General features: G+C 55.4%; 1 protein-coding gene and 1 non-coding gene across 2 annotated transcripts; both read right to left on the reverse strand.

Annotated features, from left to right (window-relative positions):
* Positions 1-261: 261 nt before the first annotated feature.
* Positions 262-21,182, reverse strand: COL8A2 (collagen type VIII alpha 2 chain). Its single transcript, XM_036352722.1, has 3 exons — positions 21,013-21,182; positions 5,001-5,209; positions 262-4,340 (listed from the first exon to the last, which is right to left on the reverse strand). The coding sequence occupies exons 2-3, from the start codon at positions 5,191-5,193 to the stop codon at positions 2,422-2,424; spliced, it is 2,112 nt and encodes a 703-aa protein (XP_036208615.1). The 5' UTR covers positions 5,194-5,209; positions 21,013-21,182; the 3' UTR covers positions 262-2,421.
* Positions 10,725-10,831, reverse strand: LOC118677820. Its single transcript, XR_004974546.1, has one exon. It is a non-coding gene; the product is annotated as a U6 spliceosomal RNA (small nuclear RNA).
* Positions 21,183-21,511: the final 329 nt, after the last annotated feature.

The following is a 21,511-nucleotide window of genomic DNA, read 5'->3' on the forward strand; positions in this document are numbered from 1 at the left end:
CCAGCCACTGCTTACTTTGGTTTCTTAAAATGCTTCTTGGCTTTTACTTGTTGCACAACCTCAGCAGCTTAAGAGCGTGGAGCGTTTCTGATGTGGTGACAGAAGCCATGCTGGCAGCTCCCTGAGGCAGAGCAAGCTCCCTGGGTGCCCGGTGAAATCCAGTCTGAGACCCCTCTGCGCCAATGCCAGGCTCAGCACGTGCTGTTTTTACACAACAGGTTTTATTGAGGCTGTGTTGACACAGTCAATACCGTTGTTTTTGTTTTCAAAAAGAAGTCCCATTTTCTTCGATTCCCAAGTGCATTTTTTCTGAATCTTCTGTGACACAGGGCACTTAATAGGTATGTAGAGAACTAAGCTGCTTCTACCAGGTTAGAAATGAAATTACTAATGGAAAATACTTAAACCTTAACCTTAAAAAAAGTGAGGAATCAGAATATAAAAATGCACAAGGTAATGCAGTTTTCATTGTTAAAATCTGACATCATTTATCAAAGCTAGCCGGTTAAGTAGACAGCACCTGGAACATAACACTTCGAAGCACCGGCCACCCCTTTCAAAGGCTTCAGGAGTGACTTTTAGCAGGAACTCTGTTGTGAAACAGCCTTTTTGGCTCCCCCGCATCCTCCTTCGAGCCCTGGGTTCTCACTGGGAGCTGTGGAATTTCTGCCCATGGGAAGCCCTCCCCAACGGGTCAGATGGGGCTGTGACCCAGGAAGGGGCTGAGCAGAAGGCCCACCAGGTCCGGTTTGAGATGGCTCTCCTGGGTGTTGGGGAGTGAGAACCCCACTGTGAGCCCCACCAAAACCTGTTCTTAAAGTGTCACTTGGGCAGGTTTGGTTTTCCTTTTGAAAGTTAGCATGAGCAGTCACATGGTCGGCTTTGTTGGGAGACGTTGGTGGGAAGAGGACTGGTGAGGGGCCTGCGGGAGCCACAGCTCAGCGAGTCAAAAGTCAGCCGTCACCCTCCGTTCTCAACACGGACGTTCTGGCCCCGCCAGGCCCAGCAGTGCAACCAGGTCACGATGACTGACCCAGGCTCACACTTGTGGGGGCGGGGGGTGGGCGGCTGGCTTGGGGAGGGCTGATGGAGAGGCCCCACGCCACCGGGAGAGTGGCTACCCCTGCATGGGCAAGCGTCCACCTTCCCTGCCCCAGCACGAATCCCAGTTTTACCCGCTCAGCTCGAACTAAGTGCTGAAGGGAGGGGCGGGATCCTGCCTGTTTCCTGCAGGGGAGCTCTGACTGGGGAAAACGGCAGAAACATCCAGAGCCAACTCATTCCAAAGGGGCCTGTTGGCACCCCTTTTCCCAGAGCCTCAGCCTCCTGGGCCCTAATCCTGCTTAGAACAGGAAATTGGAACCAGAGGTGGGAGGAGAGGAAGCCCCCGCAGATTAACCCCTTTAGTGGACACACACATACATGTGGTTTTTATTAAGGAAAAGCAGGCGGAGTCTTCATGCCTGAGCTTGTGTGCACCTTGTTCTGAGGGCTAAACGAGAGGCTATGCTTTGGGGTCACTTGGGTTGGGGGGGGGTGGTGGCAAGGATCCCTTACAATTTTGTGAGAAAATCAGCCCTCCCCCCAGGAGGTGAAAGGACTGTCTGTGCCCCTCCCTATGGGCCTGGGCACCGGCCCTGGGCACCGGCCCTGGGCACCGGCCCTCTCGCTGAACAGAGCCAGAGCTGGTGGGGGCAGCCCAGGAGATGGAAAGGCATGTGAAGGCTTGCCATCCTGTCCCAGCCCATGCCCCACCCCTCACAAACCACCATTTCCCATGGCTGCGGCTGACACCGTGAGAGGGGTATGGCCCTTCCCAGGAGCCTGCAGAAGGGGCCACACCTCTACATGCCTGATGCCACAGCATCAGCCCTGGGATTGCAGTCCTGGCAGGGGGTCCAATGGCCCCTCCTTCCCTTACCCCTGGAGGGAAACAGACTCTCCAGGGGACCCACCATCATATGCTGGAGGTCCCAGGGAGCTGGAAGAGCCCCAGCCAATAACAGAGGCCATGCCCCTTTCCTTGAGCAGGTACCATCTGGGGGGCAGCAGGAAGGGCAGGGCTTGGGAATATGTCCCCCCGAGGGGATGGATGGGGAGCTCAGTCCCCTCAGCTCTGATGCACAGAGAAGCAGCGTTTCACCACCCAGGCAGGGCAGGAATGGGGTCCCAACCCCGACACTGCACAGACACTGGGGGGAGAGGAGGAGCTCAAGCCAGCCTCTTCCAGAAACCACCTCAGCCTGCACGGAGGGAGAAACCAAGTCAGTCTCCTCCGGCCGAGGCCAAGGCCAGGGCATGGCCGCCTCTGTGCCCACCTCTGTTCAGCCTTTGGTTTTTTCTTTAAATGCAGGTTCTTTGTAACTGAGAAGTTCTCTCTACCACTAAAGAGGAGGAGGTCAGGGCAGCAGCGCCCGTGGGTTATGTGGGGCAGAGCAAGAACCCTGAAAAGGAGGAGTGGATGTACTCGGTGGAGTAGAGGCCATTGGCCTGGTCCGAGGGCATCTGCACCCACACCTGGTCGTTGGGCCGCAGCTGGAGCACAGCGCCGCCAGAGGCCTGGTCCAGGTAGCCTTTCTTGTACTCGTCGTAGGTGTAGGTGGCGGGCACGTTGTTCTTGTACAGGGCCACCCACACATTGGTGCCCTTGACATGCACGTGGTAAGCAAAGTAGTAGACCCCACCCACAGGGCAGGTGAAGATGCCGGTAGCCGGGTTGTAGCCACTGTGGCCATTGTAGAGAGTCCGGTCAAACTTAACAGGCATGCCGGAGGCAGGAAAGGGTGAGGTGAGCACCGCGGTGAAGGCAGGCGTGGCGTGGGCCGACAGCTCTCCCAGCCCAAACTGCGGCTTGCCACCCTTGCCCAGCACGGCGCCCTCCACGCCACCATTGGGCAGGTGCAGGCCCGCGATGCCAGTCTCATCGAAGGCCCCGGGGGCGCCAGGTGGGCCAGGAGGCCCCGGAGGCCCAGGAGGGCCTGTGAGTCCTGGGGAACCTGGGACCCCAGGGGGGCCTGTTGGCCCAGCCACACCAGGCTCCCCCACTTTCCCCTCTCCAGGGGGCCCTGGCAGGCCTGGTTCCCCCTTTAGGCCTGGCAGACCCTGTGGCCCGATAGGACCAGCTGGGCCCTGGAGTCCTGGTATTCCTGAGGGGCCTCTCAGGCCGGGCTGCCCAGGGAGCCCCAAGTCACCCTTTTGTCCCAGGGCTCCTGCCACCCCTGGTCCCCCAGGGCGACCTGTGAAACCCTGTTCGCCCTTGGGCCCAGTCGGCCCAGGGGGTCCATGGGCCCCTGGAAGCCCCCTCTCTCCTGGGATCCCAGGTTTCCCAGCCAGCCCATTGGGCCCCTGGTCACCCCGAATGCCAGGCAATCCTGGGGGTCCTCCAGGCCCTACCTCCCCCTTAGGCCCAGGGAACCCACGTCTTCCAGGGAGCCCTGCAGACCCTGGAAGTCCAGGGGGCCCCCCAAGGCCTTGTGGGCCCTGTTCCCCTGGTTCCCCATCCTCACCTGGCTCACCCCTGTCCCCCAAGAGCCCTGGGACTCCAGCTTGGCCCTTGTCCCCCTTGGGGCCTGGCAATCCTGGCATCCCATAGCCAGTGGGGCCTATCAGACCAGGGGGACCCCGGGTCCCTGGTTCCCCTTTGGCCCCTGCTGGGCCCTGTGGCCCTGGCACCCCTGCTGACCCTGGAATCCCCATACCATCCATCCCAGGGGGCCCTTTTGGGCCCAATGCCCCTGGCTCCCCCCTGGGTCCTGGTACCCCGGGAGGGCCAGACGCGCCCTTATCTCCAGGGGCCCCAGGAAGCCCATCCAAACCTGGTTTGCCCAAGCCAGCTGGGCCAGGGAGGCCAGGGGGTCCAGGGGCACCCCCCTGCCCTGGGGCCCCAGGCAACCCTGGCTGGCCCACCCCATTATCCCCCTTGAGACCTCGATCACCTGGGGGCCCAGGCTCCCCCTGGGGCCCTGGCTCCCCCCCAAATCCTGGGGGCCCTGGGACCCCCTGAGGGCCTGGTTTCCCAGGAACAGCAATGCCTGAGGGTCCAGGGAGGCCAGGGGGCCCTGGGGGGCCTCGGAGGCCCTGGTCCCCTCGTATCCCTGGCTCCCCCCGAAGCCCTGGCTGCCCTGGTGGCCCAGCCTTGCCCGGGAGCCCTGGGGGACCAGCCTTGCCCATTCGGGAGAAGCCTGGGGGGCCGGCAGGGCCAGGCTGCCCATGTAGCCCCGGCTTCCCAGTGCCTGGTTTGCCTGGGAAGCCAGGAGGACCAGGGGGCCCCCGAGGCCCGGGTTTCCCAGGGGGGCCAGGCTCTCCTTTCAGATCCATCGGCAGCAGCGGTAGAGGCATTTCTGAGAGAGGGGGGGGGAGAGAGAGAGAGAGAGAGAGAGAGAGAGAGAGAGAGAGAGAGAGAGAGAGAGAGAAGGCGCAGTCAGGGGCCTGGTCAGTGGGACCGAGGACCCTTCTACCCACTCCCCCCCACAGCAGCACGGGGTGCACTGGGAGAAGACAAGGATCTGTATCTGCTCGTGAAGACCACGCCCTGCTCTCCCCTTCCCTGCTCTGACAGAAGATGGAGTTTCGGGGGGCCCATTGGCAATCTTGGGGGCGTCAGGGTTTCCTCACCCAGAGCTCCTAGCATCCAACCTACCCCGGTTGGGAGCCTCATTCTTGCATGCCCGGGAGTGGAATGGCCGCCAGGTGGCGCCAGCAGCCCTCCGTAGAGCCGGTCGGCGCAGCATCGCAGCCCACAATCCCCGCCCCTCCCCTACTCCGCTACAGACCCTCGCTGCCCGCCAGCATCTCCAGGCCCTCGGGGGTGGGAGGCCCTGGGCCAGCATCAGAAAGAGAGTGGATGTGGGCTCTTAGGTGGTGATTGACCGGCTGTGATCTGGAGCGGGAGCGGGGCGGGCGTCGGTGCCTGAGAGGAGCCTGGGATGGAGGTCGGGAGGCAGGGGGGTGGGGGATCGCCGCTGTCCGAGGCCCTGTGCAGCGGGTGGGGAGGTACTCACCCAGGTACTGGCCCTTGCCCTCGCGGAAGGGCGGCCCCACGGGTCCTTTGTGCATGGGCTGCACGTACTGCACCGGCGCGTATCCCGCTGCCCCTCCGGCCCCGCCGCCGGTGGCCGCCGGTGGCCCGCACCCCAGCACCAGCAGGAGCAGCAGAGGCGGCTGCACCAACAGGGGCGTCAGAGCCCACCGCATGGCGTCCGCAAGCGAGCTGCAGGGAGGAACGGAGGGGGACCATCAAGCCAGCCCCTGGGTGGTTTGGCACCAGGCCCAGGGACTCACAAAAAGCTCAGAAGTTAGATATTCTTCACAAGCAATTCTCCAAGTCTCAGAGTCTGCACGAGGCATCTCCTAAACCTTCTTAAACCAGCCATGGTTCTCCATCCCCACTGACGTCTCGGGCCCCCTTCCCTGGACAACAGTCTGCCCCCACCAGTCACTCTGCAGCCAGACCCCTTCCAGGGCCACGTGCTGAGATGAGCTCTCCAGAGGTGGGAACTCAATCCCCCACTTTATTTTTTTTTTTAATTAAATCTTTATTGTTCAGATTATTACATTTGTTCCTCTTTTTTCCCCCCATAACTCCCCTCCTCCCAGTTCCCGCCCCACCCTCCGCCCTCACTCCCCACCCACTGTCCTCATCCATAGGTGCACGATTTTTGTCCAGTCTCTTCCCGCATCTCCCACACCCCTATCCCCCCAAGAATAGTCAGTCCATTCCCTTTCTATGTCCCTGATTCTATTATGATCACCAGATTATTTATTCACTTGATTCTTAGATTCACTTGTTGATAGATGCATATTTGTTGTTCATAATTTTTATCTTTACCTTTTTCTTCTTCTTCCTCTTCTTAAAGAATATCTTTCAGCATTTCATATAATACTGGTTTGGTGGTGATGAACTCCTTTAGCTTTTCCTTATCTGTGAAGCTCTTTATCTGACCTTCAATTCTGAATGATAGCTTTGCTGGATAAAGTAATCTTGGTTGTAGGTTCTTGGCATTCATCAATTTGAATATTTCTTGCCACTCCCTTCTGGCCTGCAAAGTTTCTGTTGAGAAATCAGCTGACAGTCGTATGGGTATTCCCTTGTAGGTAACTGAGTTTCTTTCTCTTGCTGCTTTTAAGATTCTCTCTTTGTCTTTTGCTCTTGGCATTTTAATGATGATGAGTCTTGGTGTGGTCCTCTTTGGATTCCTTTTGTTTGGGGTTCTCTGCGCTTCTTGGACCTGTAAGTCTATTTCTTTCACCAGGTGGGGGAAGTTTTCTGTCATTATTTCTTCAAATAGGTTTTCAATATCTTGCTCTCTCTCATCTTCTGGCACCCCTATAATTCTGATGTTGGTACGCTTGAAGCTGTCCCAGAGGCTCCTTACACTATCCTCGCATTTTTGGATTCTTTTTTCATTTTGCTTTTCCGGTTGGGTGTTTTTTGCTTCTTCGCATTTCAAATCTTTGACTTGATTCTTGCGCTCCTCTGGTCTGCTGTTGGGTGTCTGTATAATATTCTTTATTTCAGTCACTGTATGCTTAATTTCTAGTTGGTTCTTTATCATAACATCGAGGGTCTCATTAGATTTCTTGAGGATCTCACTACATTTGTTGACGGCTTCTAGACAGTTCTTAAGAGACCTTAAAAGTGTGGTTCTGAACTCAATATCCTCCATTGACAGTTTTGTCCTGTTTCTTTGTCTCCGCATTTTTTATGCTTTCTTGGTGCATGCCCTAGTGGTCTTTGTGCGCAGTCTTGTTGTAGTTAAGCCTTGATTGTTGTCAGCAATACCGGGGGTGATTTGACCTCCAAGCTAACTGGCTATGAGAGTTTGCTGTGTCTGCAGTGGGAGAGCTTCTGTGCTGGATCTCTAGGGTGATGCTAATCTAGCATTTGCCTGAGGCTATCTGGCAAATGGCTCTGCGCAGGGCTTGGGCGGGGCGGGTCCCCGGGGATCTACAGGGCGGCCGGAGCGAGCTGTTATGGCTGCTCTCAGTTCCGTCCCTAGGAGCTCTGCCTTACAGAGTCCCAGCAACCGCTGCAAACCTCGGAGAGAAAGCTGCCTTCGAGTTCCGACCGAAGCCAGACAGTCCCGCTTCTCCCGTTTGAGTCTGGGTCCCTAGAGACTCGCCCGGATCTGGAGCTCAGAGTCTGAAACTTCCTCCTGATTGAAAACAACAACCGCGCCCTCCACCTCCAGCCCGCTCCACATGCACTCCGCACCTTAGTATTTCACTTCAGCACTGCGCCTCCTCTGAGTCTGGATATGATATTCTCTTTCCTCCTAGTTGTAGAATTTCCACTCAGCCAGCCTTCCTGTGGTTCTGGATGATGTCCGTTCCGTCTTTTAGTTGTTTTTTGAAGTGGTTGTTCGAGGCAGCAATCTCCAGCGTTAACCTATGCCGCCATCTTGGTTTCTCCAATCCCCCACTTTAAACAAGGTATTACTCTTGTCATCTGCATTTTCCAGATCGCAAAACTAAAGCAAAGGCCTCCTGCAAGCAGAACTGGGATTTGCCTTAGATCTGTCTGACTCCACAGGACCTTGGTGCCCATCTGGGCTCCCCCTTCTTCAGGATCAAGTCCATGTGCTTAGTATGGCGTTCAAGGCTTTTCCCCTCCCCAAGATGGGAATTTTTATTGATAAGCCAGGATTGCCTATTGAATACGTAACATAGTACAATTAACAATAACATAACATTCTAACATTTACACTTTTAACTTTCAGAATCACCCTGATCCATATACAAAGCTTTCGTTTCTGGGAAAATCATGTTTTATTTCAACAGTATTCTTCTCATAGGCAAAACAGTTTCTCAAAATATGTGGTTTATGACTAACATTTCCTAAAGCTTCCTGTGTGAAATGGACACCACATCAGCTGCACCTACTAAAAACCCAAACCTTAAAAGGACCTGGTAGAACCACATCCTACTGAATTATCAAAGATCTACATGGACACGAACCCCCTACCACCAACTCAATGCACTGGGCAGAAGGACGATAATTGGTGGCCTAGTGTCAACATGAAATGGATATATATATATATATATATATATATATATATATATATATATATAACTTCAAAGAGGAAGGGAGTAGGAGAGGGAGCTAGAAACCTCAATGGTGAGAGAAAATCACTGATCAGCTACCTCCTGCACACCCCAAACTGGGGATGGAGTCCACAATCCTGGGCATGTGCCCTGACTGGGAATTGAACCTGTGACCTCCTGGTTCATAGGTTGATGCTCAACCACTGAGCCACATTGGCCAGGCAGACTTATTCTTAAATAGGTAGCAACATATCCTATCTAATAAAAATGGAATATGCAAATTGACCATCACTTAGCAACAAAGATGGCAGCGCCCACAGCCAATAAGAAGGGTATATGCAAATTAACATGACAAAGATGGCGGCTCCTGGCACCAGAGTGAAGGCGGGAGGCGGTGTCCAGAGTGAAGGCCTGGGTCCTGGGTGCTGGAGGGAAACCGGTGCTGGCAGCCAGAGGAAGGAGGGCCTATTCTTGCACGAATCTTCGTGCATGGGGCCTCTAGTCTATATATATAAAACCCTAATATGCAAATAGACCGAACAGCAGAACAACCGAACAACTAGTTGCTATGACTTGTGCTGACCACCAGGGGGCGTGCGCAGAACATTGCGGGTGTCAGCCAGGGCGGGATGATGGAGCAAGTGAGCAGGGGCACCAGACCAAGGTGGGGCGCTGGTCACTGTCATGGGGCGAGCCTCTGATGGTTACTGAAAATTCTTTGCTCCTATGTGCCGTGGTCCCACCAGGCGCTTGCACCTGCTGCTGGTGCCGGCCCCAATGGCTTCGAGCCGTCAGCAGGTGCGAGCAGGGCCAGTGCTGTCAGCGCATGGGAGGAGTGGCAGGAGCAGCGGGAGCAGGGCTGCTGAGGGGGGGCGGGGGGCGGGGCCGCAGTGGGAGGGACCGGGCGGGGGCATGGAGGATGGGCTGAGACCCGCCCCTGTGTCCACCGCAGCCTTGCAGCCCATAGTTCCTTTCAAGGTGCATGAATTTGTGCACTGGGCCCCTAGTATATCAATATCATCCCTACTATAGAGGTACACACAAACCAATGTACAAGTCCTTTAAGGGAGAAACTCAGAAACCATCTAGTTTTCCTGAGTTACAATAATTGAAATGAAAATGACCATATTTATGGAACCATGTAATGTGGCCATGTCTTTCGATGAGGCAGATGAAAATATTACTCACTGGCTAGAAATAGTTTTGAAATAAATCTACTCTCACTGATATATGCTTAATTAAAAATGTGTATTTATGGCTTAGTTTCCTCAAGAAAGTAGGATACAAAGGCCTTATAAATCTATCCTGTGCCTGTGTCTCCAACCCTGTCACCCACTGTGCCTTTCTCTGCTTTTTCCGCCCCCAGCCCTCTGCTCTAATAACACAGAACTCCTTGTGGCTCCCAGACACCAGGCAGCCTCACACCTCTAGGCCTTTGCACTTGCTGTTTCTCCACCTGCAATGTTCTTCCCTCTCCTACTCCTCCTTCAAGGCTGGGGGAAGCTGTCAACCCTTCTTCCATAAAGTCAACCCCTCATTCCTTTATGTCCCGACCTAGCTCTGTCACAGCATTTAGCTCAGCTCCTGGGTGGGGAGAAACAAGGACTCTAGATTGGGACAGCCAGCCTGGTCCTCCTCTCACCAGCTGAGGGAGCTTAGCTAGAGCGTTCCATTCTGTAAACCTGTTTCCTTATCTGTAAAAAGGGATAATGTGTCCACACAAAATGCTGTATGTGAATGTTCATAGCAACATTATTCATAAAAGCCATAAGGTAGAAATGACACAGATGTGTCTTAACTGATGAATAGACAAAGTGTGGTACATCCATATGATGGAATATTATGCAGCAATGAAAAGAAATGAAGTACTGAGAGAAACCAAAATGGCGTCATAGGTAAACACCAGAGATTGCTGTCTCGCACAACCACTTCAAAAATACACTAAAAGATGGAACAGACATCACCCAGAACCACAGGAAGGCTGGCTGAGGGGAAATTCTACAACTAGAAGGAAAGAGAAAAGCATACCAAGACTCAGAGGAGGTGCAGTGCGGAAGTAAAATATTAAGGTACAGAGGAGCACGCAGAGCGGGCTGGCGGCTAAGGGCGCAGTTGTCGTTTTCAATCGGGAGGGAGTCTCAAGCTCTGAGCTCCAGTTCCGGGCGAGTCTCTGGAGACCCAGACTCAAATGGGAGAAGCGGGACTGTCTGGCAGCGGTAGGAACTCGAGGGCAGCTTCCTCTCCAAGGTACTTGCAGCGGTTGCTGGGACACTGAGAGGCAGAGCCTCTGGGGACAGGACTGAGAGCAGCCATAACTGCTCGCTCCGCCCGCCCTGTAGATCCCCTGGGACCCCCCCTGCCCAAGCCTTGCACAGAGGCATTTGCGGGATAGCCTCAGGCAAAGGCTAGATTAGCACCTCTCTAGAGGACAGAAGTTCTCCCACTGCAGACACAGCTGATTCTCACAGCCAGTTGGCCTGGAGGTCAAATCCCCCCCAGTATTACCTACAACAATCAATGCTTAACTACAACAAGACTGCGCACAAAGACCACAAGGGGGTGCACTAAGAAAGCATAAAAAATGTGGAGACAAAGAAACAGGACACAAATGACAGAAATGGAGGATATAGAGTTCAAAACCACTTTTTTTTTTTTTTTTTTTTTTTTTTTTTTTTTTTTTTTTTAATATGGAACGCTTCACGAATTTGCGTTTCATCCTTGCGCAGGGGCCATGCTAATCTTATCTGTATCATTCCAATTTTAGTATATGTGCTGCCGAAGCGATCACCAAAACCACACTTTTAAGGTCTCTCAAGAACTGTCTAGAAGCCGCCGATAAATTTAGTAAGGCCCTCGAAAAGACTGGTGAGACCGCCGATAAATGTAGTGAGATCCTCAAGAAATCGAATGAGACCCTTGATGTGGTAATAAAGAACCAACTAGAAATTAAGCATACACTGACTGAAATAAAGAATATTATACAGAATCCCAACAGCAGACCAGAGGATCGCAAGAATCAAGTCAAAGATTTGAAATGCGAAGAAGCAAAAAACACCCAACCAGAAAAGCAAAATGAAAAAAGAATCCGAAAATACAAAGATAGTGTAAGGAGCCTCTGGGACAGCTTCAAACATACCAACATCAGAATTATAGGGGTGCCAGAAGATGAGAGAGAGCAAGATATTGAAAACCTATTTGAAGAAATAATGACAGAAAACTTCCCCCACCTGGTGAAAGAAATAGACTTACAGGTCCAAGAAGCGCAGAGAACTCCAAACAAAAGTAATCCAAAGAGGACCACACCAAGACACATCATCATTAAAATGCCAAGAGCAAAAGACAAAGAGAGAATCTTAAAAGCAGCAAGAGAAAGAAACTCAGTTACCTACAAGGGAATACCCATACAACTGTCAGCTGATTTCTCAACAGAAACTTTGCAGGCCAGAAGGGAGTGGCAAGAAATATTCAAAGTGATGAATGCCAAGAACCTACAACCAAGATTACTTTATCCAGCAAAGCTATCATTCAGAATTGAAGGTCAGATAAAGAGCTTCACAGATAAGGAAAAGCTAAAGGAGTTCATCACCACCAAACCAGTATTATATGAAATGCTGAAAGATATCCTTTAAGAAGAGGAAGAAGAAGAAAAACGTAAAAATAAAAATTATGAACAACAAATACACATCTATCAACAAGTGAATCTAAGAATCAAGTGAATAAATCATCTGATGAACAGAATGAACTGGTGATCATAATAGAATCAGGGACATAGAAAGGGAATGGACTGACTATTCTTGGGGGGGAAAGGGGTGTGGGGGATGCGGGAAGAGACTGGACAAAAATCGTGCACCTATGGATGAGGACAGTGGGTGGGGAGTGAGGGCCGAGGGTGGGGTGGGAACTGGGAGGAGGGGAGTTATGGAGGGGAAAAAGAGGAACAAATGTAATAATCTGAACAATAAAGATTTAATTAAAAAAAAAGAAATGAAGTACTGATAACATGCTACAATACAAATGAATCTTGAAAACATGCTAATATCAGTCACAAAATCATATTATATAATTTCATTTATATGAAGTGTCCAAAATAGGTAAATCTATAGAGCTAGAAAGTAGATTAGTGGTTGCCTAGGGCAGGGGTAGGGAGTTATGAGGAGAGACTACTAATGGATACATGTTCTAGAATCGATTGTAATGATGGTTGTACGACTCTGTGAATATCCTATATAATAAAACCCTAATATGCAAATTGACCGAACAGTGGAACGACCAGTCACTATGACAAGCGCTGACCACTAAGGGGCAGATGCTCAATGCAGGAGCTGCCCCCTGGTGGTCAGTGCACTCCCACAAAGGGGAGCGCCACTCAGCCAGAAGCTGGGCTCATGGCTGGCGAGCACAGTGGCCGTGGTGGGAGCCTCTCCCACCTCCATGGCAGCACTAAGGACCCTGGGGGAAGTGCAGGGAATGGGCTTAGGCTGGCAGTCAGACATCCCCCGACGGGTCCTGGATTGCAAGAGGGCACAGGCCAGGCTGAGGGAGCCCTCCCCCCCCAGTGCGCGGATGTCATGCACCAGGCCTCTAGTTTAATATATGTTTATTGATTTCAGAGAGGAAGGAAGAGGGAGAGAGAGATAGAAACATCAATGATGAGAAAGAATCATCGATTGGCTGCCTCCTGCATGCCCCACACTGGGGATCGAGCTTGCAATCCAGGCATGTGCCCTTGACTGGAATCAAACCTGGGACCCTTCAGTCCGCAGGCCGATGCTCTACCCACTGAACCAAACTGGCTAGGGCATGAATATATTTGTAAAAGTCATTGAATCATATACATTAAATGGGTCCGTTATATAATACATGAATCATATCCCAATAAAGATGTCTTTAAACAGGCTAACAACCTGCTTCTAGGCTGCTGTGCTGATAGAGATATTGCACAATATTTGAATGGGGGGCAATATGGCATTTTGCACCCAAAGAAAGTCCCATTTCCCCTCAAATGTCTGCTTGGTGCTCCTCTCACCCCACTCAGGGGCCTCTGGGCACTAATGCCTGGCCTCCAGGGGGCCCAGGGGAAGCTTGTGCACACTGGGGTTGCCTGTGGGGAGCAGAACCTCCCTAGTAACTGGGTGCATCTGGGCCTGTAGTCCCACATTCCCCTAAACCAGTCTCATACAGAGCTTTGCAGGCATGAATCCAGGCCTCTGGAGAAGTTTGGGGGAGCTGCCAACACAGCTCTGGGTTCAAATCCCAGCTCTGCCATCAACCTGTTCTGTAACTTTGGGCAGGTCACACAACCTCCCTGAGCCTCAGCCCGATAGTGATACCACCACTGCCAGGGCGCCCCACGTGCCAGACCCAAGCAGGCTTCATTCAATGGGACCCACTCAGTGACCCCCACCCCCGGGGCTCATGCATTCATGTCCTCACTTCACAGACCCTGAAGCAGAAGCTTAGGCCCATGACTGGGAAAGTGTGAGAGCTGAGGACTCATCCAGAGCCCGCCCTCAGCACGGGCCCTGCTCTAACTGCCATGTGACGGACGCCAGCACTCATGAGGCTGACCGTGCAGGCCCGGCCTCCGGGTCCTGCTGATGGAGGCGCTGGCCAGGCACAGCCTAACGACCTAACATTTTACATCCCTGCAGTCAGCCTGGGAAGCATGCTGGCGCCGCTTTAGAGATGAGGAAGACGGTGCAGTCAGGACTGAAACCGGGCAGTCTGAGCCTTGAGCCCCAGCCCCTAACCACCTTACCATCCCAGCTCTCCTGAGCAGGAAAAGGGGCCTCCTGCACGGGCACCTGAGCTGGGGGCCCAGAGGCGAGGGGGGAGCAGTGCTCACACTCACAGGGCCAGAATGTCTGCGTGGTGTGGGGCCAGGGCTGGAGGAGCAGGTAGCAGGGGCAGGGAATGCAGCAGGAAGCACGGGGAGGGGAGGGAGCCCTCGGGCCTGAGTGGGCCGGAGGCCAACGTCATAGGAGGACTCAGGACAGCCCTGGCTCTAGGGACAGGAGCCAAGGCCTCGCTGGGAGTGGGGAGTGATGGAAAGGACAGGCCACCTCAGGCTCAGCGGGGAGGACAGTGGGGGACACAGGCAGACATTTGCCAAAGGAAGAGCCAAATCTACTTGAGTTGGGACAGGGCCCCCCTACGAGCTCCCTATCTTTCATTCCTCCTTGGCAATGGGGCTCTCCAGGCAGTGTCTCCCCCCCACCCCCCGTGGCTCCCTGAACGCGCCCCCCCACCCGCAGCATCTCCTGAACCTGCACCAGGCGGGCAGGGCCCCAGCAGTGCTTCCTCTGGAGGAGAAGTGTCTGTGGGGAAAAGGCAGCTCGCACTGAGCAGAGACCTGCCAGCACCGGCCTAGGCACTTCATGTTCCCGAGGTTTCACTCCCACCAGGGCCCTGGGCGAGGGGAGCTGTTACTCCTCTTCCTGCGCACGAGGAGCCCCAGGCTCAGAGAAGTGGTGATGTCTAGAGTGGGAGCCAGGTTTGAACAGAGGCCGTCAGGAACCTGAGCTCTTAACCACACTGCGACGTCCTGCGGGGGAGGGCGGGAGGAGGGAACAGCCAGGGCGCGAGAGCCAGACCAAAGAGAAGCACACGGAGAGAAAGAGTCGCCTGTGGGTTTGAGGAGGAGAGTACTCCGGCTCTAAGAGGCAAGGCTGGCACATGCCAGTCTGGGTGTGGGTTGGGGGATGGGAGCGAGCACATGGCCGAAGACGGTGCCGAGCCTGTTTCAGGGGCTGCACAAACACGATGCCCTGGAATGGTACGCCCCCGGCAGCAGCCAGGCGGGACAGACTACCCCCACCGCCACCCAGCCACCGTCAGAGCCAGGGTGCCTGGGCACCTCTGAGCCCCCCACCCCCGCCTTCTCACGGCTACCCCTGCCCCTACACACAGGCTCCCCCAGGCTCTCTGGCCTCGGTGTGCAGTTCTGGCCTCTGTGGCTCCAGGCCTACCTCCTACTTATTCCTGGATGTCGGAAACCTCCTGGCTCCCTCCTGGACTCCGCTGATGCCTGCGGGTCCCCATCTCCGTTCTTATTTCTCTTCTGACTCCTCTACTCTCTCTACCCTCTACATACCCCCGACTCTGTGCCCAACACAGGACTTGGCTGGCAAACAGTGATGCTCAATAAATGTTTGATGAGCTCAATTCACCATCAACTTTAAAGATCAGGCCAATAACTCATAGTCCTTTCTTCAGGCTGCACAGATACCTGTCACACACACCCTTTCCCCGCCCCAGGCCAGAGGGGACGAGGCCAGGACATTCCCACGGCCTCAAAGAACTTCAGCTGCGAACAGCCTGCCCAGGGAACAGAGGCGCAAAGGAAGACTGGTTCATTCCCTAGGTCCTTGTGCTTCCAGAGAGGAATGGTGAGAGGGCCTGGAGGCTCAAGCCTGCTTCTGCTGGGTGACCTTGGGCAAGCCATCACCCTCTCTGGTAACCTCGTCAGGAGAAAGGCAGGGGCCAGGGCAGCTGGGAAGGGGCTGGGCCGGCAGGGGCACGAGGTGGGGCGCACAAGGAGACGCTGATTCAGGGGATTGAGCAGTGGCGGCGGCAGGGTGGACGCGGTGTTTGGACAGCTGCAAGTCCTTAACGGGGATTTCCCCCCTTTTCAACAAATCCCCGTAAAACAGCATTTTGTCCAAGTCAGCGTTTTGTGGCAGCCTGGGCCTCCTCCCGGGCCGGCCAAGGAGGCTGGCTGGGAGCGGGTAGTGCTCTGGGGGTCTTTCAGACCACGGTGGGGGAGGAATAGGTCCCGGGCAGGAAGAAGTGGTATGAATGCAACACCCCCCCTCCAACTACACACACACACACACACACACACACACACACACACACACACACGACTTTCGGCTGCAGGAGTGGACCGGGCACCAGCTAACTGACCTCTCTCCTCCAATCTCCTCAGAGGGTCCTGTCCCAGGGTGACTAGCAGAGGGGGCCCAGGTGACCCTATGGAATTTCGAGGCCCGCATATTCCCTACCCATTTCACAGATGAGCTCTCAGAGGCCCAGATGATAAAGGGGGCCGGAGAGAGGGGGCTCCCAGTGAACGGTGCAGAGGTGTGGCTGGGGTGGCCCTGGTAGCCCCCTCCTGGGCGGCTGGACGAACCACAGTCCTGCGCAGGTCCTTCAGCTCCAAGCCCGGGACCCCAGGCGGGCAGGCGGCTGAGCCGAGGGAGCAGTGGGGAGCGCTCAGGCAGCCCCAGGGCCTGGCCAAGCCACAGGTATGTTATGAGACGCTTCCTGTTGTGGAGACATTTCGGCGGGATCGGGATCGGCTGCCCCGCTTGCTCCCCGTGCCTCCTATCTCCCTGCTCTCCCAGCCTGCTCTCTGCTCTCTCCCTGGGTCTCTGCCCCTGATTAATTCCTCTCTGTGTTTCTGTCTGTCTCTCTCCAGCCCTGTCTCTGCCACCTCAGCAGGTGAACAGCATTTCTTGCTCAGTCTCTCCCTCTCTGGGGTCCATCCTGGGAGTCCCTAAGGCCCTGGCAGCCCCTGGACGCCCCTTCAAGCACGGCTACTTACCAGCTGGTGATCTTGGGCAAGTGAATTAACCTCTCTGAACCTCAGTGTCCTCATCTGTGAAAGGATTAACTGAGACGATCTAAGCGACAGCACCCCCAGGTGTGCTGCCCTGTCCTGCTACCCTGGTGGCCAGGAAGTTCTATCTTCAGTCTAACCTCAGTTCCTCATGCTGTAAAGCAACATCTCCTCCAACTCTTACAAAACTCAGGTGACTTGCTGCCAAAGGCCAGGACCTTGTGAAAGTTCCCTAACATCAATTTCCTGGCGTGCTAGGCCTTTTCTCAGACTACTTCTGAGATGAAACTGACCAGGGTCACATGGCCCTCTCAGGACCAGGATGGAATTATGGATCTTGGAGAGAAACAGAGACACTGCCCTCCTTGCTCACTGGGCAGGATGCCCACCCACAAATGCCTAACCGGGCAGCTCCAGACTTCTCCAGGGTTCCTGAGCCCCCACCCCCCACCTCTCTCCCAGCTTGGGAAATTGGAGAGCCTTTCCCCGCCCTCCTTTACCGAGTCTCAGCTGAAGGAGGTTCTGTCTCCCGCTCAAGGCCCAGGCCCCTCCACACCTCTTCCTCAGGGCCTCTCGCTGTCCATGGGTGCCTCCCTCCCCTCCCCAGTCTCCAGCCCCTCCAGCCCATGTCCGCACAGGCCTAACTCCGCCGCCAGCCCCCAGCCACCCACATCTCTTTCCAGCCTTCTCAGCCAAGCTTCTCGAAAGCATGTCTTTAGCCCTCAGTCCCACTCGGGCTCACTCCCACCCTCTGACCCTGGTGCTTCCTTCCCTCCAGCACTGAATTCACCCTGGGACTATGCTCCCCTCCTTCCTGGGAAGGTTCCTCCTGGAATTCCCATCTGCCACTCTGCAGACCCAGGCTTGCCCCAAGGGGCTGGCTCTGGCCTCATCTCTCCTATCTCCGTGTTCCTCCTGCACTTTGCAGCTCACACCCATCCCACCATCAGGGACTCCCCCATCTGTCTGGGCTGCCACCACTGCCCTGAGCCCAGACTCTGTGCTCAGTGATGAGCGGAGCAGGTTCGCCTGGCCGGCCCTCAGAGACCTGCACCCAAACTGCTGTCACTACTTGCTTCTCCCCTACTCCCAGGTGCCCAGGCCAGAAGCCCAGGGGCACTTCTGACCTTCCTTCCTTATAGGGCAGTCAGGAGTCCTTCTAGCCGGTGAAATGCCTTACTTAGCACAATAGAAAAGGCCACTCTCCCTCCTGCCAGCTCAGGCCCCACTCACTGCCGTTCCCGGGTGGCCTGTACGGGAGCCAACTGCACAACTGCACGTGACAGCCCCGTTCCTTCACCCTCACCCCCCAATCCAACCCGTCTCCCCTACTTCTCTCACTTCTGTTCCCTCTCCTCTTCCCCGCAGTCTCTGCCTTAATATAGACCTTGCAATCCCAACACGCAGCCCAGAGCCTAGCACGTCCCACCACTCCATAAAGATTTGTTCAATGAGATGGCTACTTCCTCCCCTGGACTGTCACAGTAGCCGGTCTCCCCCCCCTCGCCCTCAGCGTCTCTGTTCTCCCTGACACATCCTGTAGGTACTGCAACAGCGCTTCTCAAATGTCAGTGTGCACCAGACAGTGGCTGTTGTTTGTTTTGTGAATCCTCACCCAAGGACATTTTTTCCCATTGATTTTTAGAGAGAGTGGAGGAGAGGGAGGAAGGGGGAGAGAGAGACACAACGATATGAGAGAGACACATCGTTGGATGCTTCCAACATGCGCCCAGACCGGGGCCAGGGGTCAAACCTGCAACCCAGGCACATGCCCTTGACCAGGAATTGAACACCGTGACCCTTCAGCATGCGGCCAATGTTCTAACCACTGAGGCACAGTGGCCCGGGCGCATCAGACAGTTTTTTTGAAACACAGGTTCTTAAGCACCACCACCCTCAGGGATCCTGACTCAGTAGGTGTGGGGCAGGGCCCAGCATCTGCATCTCTAACAGCTCTGGCTCCGTATCTGTGGACTCACTTGGCTCTGCTCTGCCAGGCCCCTCACCTGCTCTGGATTCTCCAGTGGCTGCCTGAGACCAACACAGTAAATCCCATGTTATTCTCATGGGGCTTCCTGGAGGAGGAGGCAGACTTTAAACTCTGTAGAATGCGAATCAATTAAGATGGGAGGCGGGTAAAAAGGGTGGAGAGAGACTGATGGTGAGCCCCACAAAGCCCTGAGGTCACGAGGGGTGTGGGGGGGACACACTAACAGTTATGTGTAAGGGAGCCCTGTGGGTGGGTGACACGCCCATCTGTGTCCCTTCCTTCCGTCTCTGTCCCTAAATCCAGGTCCAGCTGCCTGTGATCAGGCATCTCTTGGTGGGTCTTGCCTCCTACCTCTGTGTCCCGTCCCATTTGTCTGCTGGGCTCTGTGGCCCTGCTTGTCCTTCTTGTCCTCTCCTATATGCTTGTGCCGAGATCCCTGTCTGAGTTCCAGGCTCTGTAAACCCCGAGCTGTTGGTCACTTGATGGGACCCTCGGAAAGACAGCATCTATAGCCCCGATGCTCGTGCCACCTTCAGGTCTGTGTCTGAGCTGCCTGACGACCCCTGGGCAGCCCCACAAGGTCCGCATGAGGGTTTGTGGGTCCAGTGCCCATGAGCTGTGCTCTCAGTCCCGCGGGATCAATAGGAGACTCTGACCCCCTCAAATCTCAATGTGCAGGTGTGAGGGCTGCTCCAAAGCCAAAGGGCTGCCTGGAATCAGGGAGCTGGGGGGAAGGGGCCGGCAGGCTGGGCCAGGGCTGCCTGGGGCCACCTCATCACCCAGAGTTCTCAGCTCTGGGAAGGTGGTGGGAAAGGCGGGCCTCCCTACCAGGCTTCACTTCCACCAAGAGTCCCAATGTCCTCACCTCCCAGACCCCAGGGGACCTCACTTTGGGAAGCAGCATTGGAAGGAGGCGTGAAGGACAGGTCAGAGTTCAACAAGCTCTGAGGGATGACAGTGGAACGTTTGAAACTGAGGGCAGAGCAAACAGCAGGGCAAGGAGCCTGGGGTGGGTATGCAGGAGGCAGGAACCTATGGGCCAGCGACTCGAGAGAGACTTTGGCTGGAGATAAAACTGGGCTTCACTGACAGGGTTCCTGCAGCCTGGATGAGGGCCATGGACTCGCCCTGGGGGAAACATCCACGTTTAGGGGGTGAGAGGAACCCGCTGCACCCAAGCCCCAGCGTTCTGATAGCCAGACACTCCAAACTTCGCAGTGTTTCCTTGTACCCGCCTGCCTGCCTTCGCCTGCATGTGCTCCCCTGATTGCCCTTTCTGTCTCTCTCCTCCAAGCAAACATGTTATTCCTCATTTAAGACCCAGTTCAAATGCCTCCTCCTCCAAGCAGCTTTCCCTGCCTCCCTCAGGGAAAACCTTCTCCTCATAGGCATCTCTCCCCACACCCCCACCTCATCCCTGACTGGGCTTGGCACATAGTAGGTGTTCAATACAGTAGGAGCACAGTAGGTGCTCTGGCTTTAGACCTCTGACTACCCACCTCCCACTTCCAGCCAAGCCTTCAGGGTGACTGCTCACAGGGCCCCTTTTTCTCTGTGGCTCTTCCAGAGTTCTCAGCTCTGGGCTGGAGCGGGCAGGGCTGGACCTCCCTCCCCACAGGCAACTAGGTCCACCACCTGGGCCCCAGCCTCTACCAATCTCTGAGACTAGACACCCAACTAACTCCCCTGGGGAGGAGCCTCTTGGGGCACCTAAGTGGCCAGGGAGGTAGGAATAACTAGATGAGGGCAGATGACCCAGAAGAGGCCCAGCAGTGGGCAGGACCAGGACAACAATGCATCCTCAGGAGTGTGCCAGGGAACTGGCCCTTCCCTGCCCGGGCTCAGGCCTCAGCTGGTGCCATCACTCACTTCCCAGCAGAGGCCCTGAGTTTCTAACCAGGCCTGGACATTGAAGGGTCCCCCCAGGCCCAGCCACCCCCGGGCCCCAGGCCAGGCCAGGCAGGGCCTCTCCGCTGCCAATCCCTCGCCTTCTGGTTCACATTTGCAGCCTTTTCCGGAGCGCCACCCGCCGCCCGCTGCCTCCCCACGCCTGCCAAAATTCCTGGGCCTTCGTGGCTTCCCCACGCGGTGGCGGCAGCGGCGGTGGCGGCTGGGCAGGGAAGGGGCCCGGCAGGAGCACAGCCAGGCGGCTGCACCCGGGCAGGCCAAGCAAACACAGGCCCACGCCAAGGAGCCGGGGAGAAATAGTTCACAAATGAGAAAAAGCTGCTTCCGAGTTGGGCCGAGATTTTAAAGCCCGGGCCGCAGGGAGCTGAGGTCACCTGCAAGAGGGGCTGCCTGCTGGACACCCCAGGCTGGGAGGGGCTTCCGCGCAGCAGGAGGGAGCAAGCTTAGGCGGCAGCCGGCAATGGCCTCAGCCGCTGGGATGTTCCTGCTGGATGCCCCCAGTCTAGCTTACCTTTCGGGTTGAGGGGCCGCTAAGGTCCCAGCAGAGGCGTGGCCTGAGGATGAAAGAGAGAAACGGTCAGGACGGTGCCAGAGCCCGGGAAGCCTTCTGCCCTAACTCACAGCCACCCCAGTGCCTGCCCTGGGCGTCGTACCAACAGCCCCTGCTGGAACATTGGCCCCAACCTCAGTCGCTCTCCTCAGGAAGCCAGGAGGTGGCTCCCTTCATTCATTTCATGCATACTGAGCCGTGAGCACAGGGTGCCTGGCCCTGACTTGATGGAGTGCCTCCTGTCCCAGGCCCAGGCTTAAGAAGCCCCTTCTGTGTGCCAGCGTTCATGCTAGAAAAATCCCTACTATGTATCAGGCCCTGGGCTGGGGTGCCCCTCCACAAACTAGGGTTCCTGCCTGGAGGAGCTCCTACTGTGTGGGGGACCCTAGGCTGGGCTTTGGGACACAGAAATGGCCTAGCCCCATGCCCTGTCCTGCCCTGATTTAGCTGGAAGCATCAG

This window comes from Myotis myotis, unplaced genomic scaffold (assembly GCF_014108235.1).
Source record: "Myotis myotis isolate mMyoMyo1 unplaced genomic scaffold, mMyoMyo1.p scaffold_m19_p_2, whole genome shotgun sequence".
Lineage (NCBI taxonomy): Eukaryota > Metazoa > Chordata > Mammalia > Chiroptera > Vespertilionidae > Myotis > Myotis myotis.

Coding starts and splice junctions, on each gene's coding strand:
- COL8A2 (XM_036352722.1), bottom strand. CDS start 5,193: ATGCGGTGGGCTCTGACGCCCCTGTTGGTGCAGCCGCCTCTGCTGCTC. Junction 4,341..5,000: donor GGGCAAGGGCCAGTACCTGG/GTGAGTACCTCC, acceptor CCCCTCTCTCAG/AAATGCCTCTACCGCTGCTG.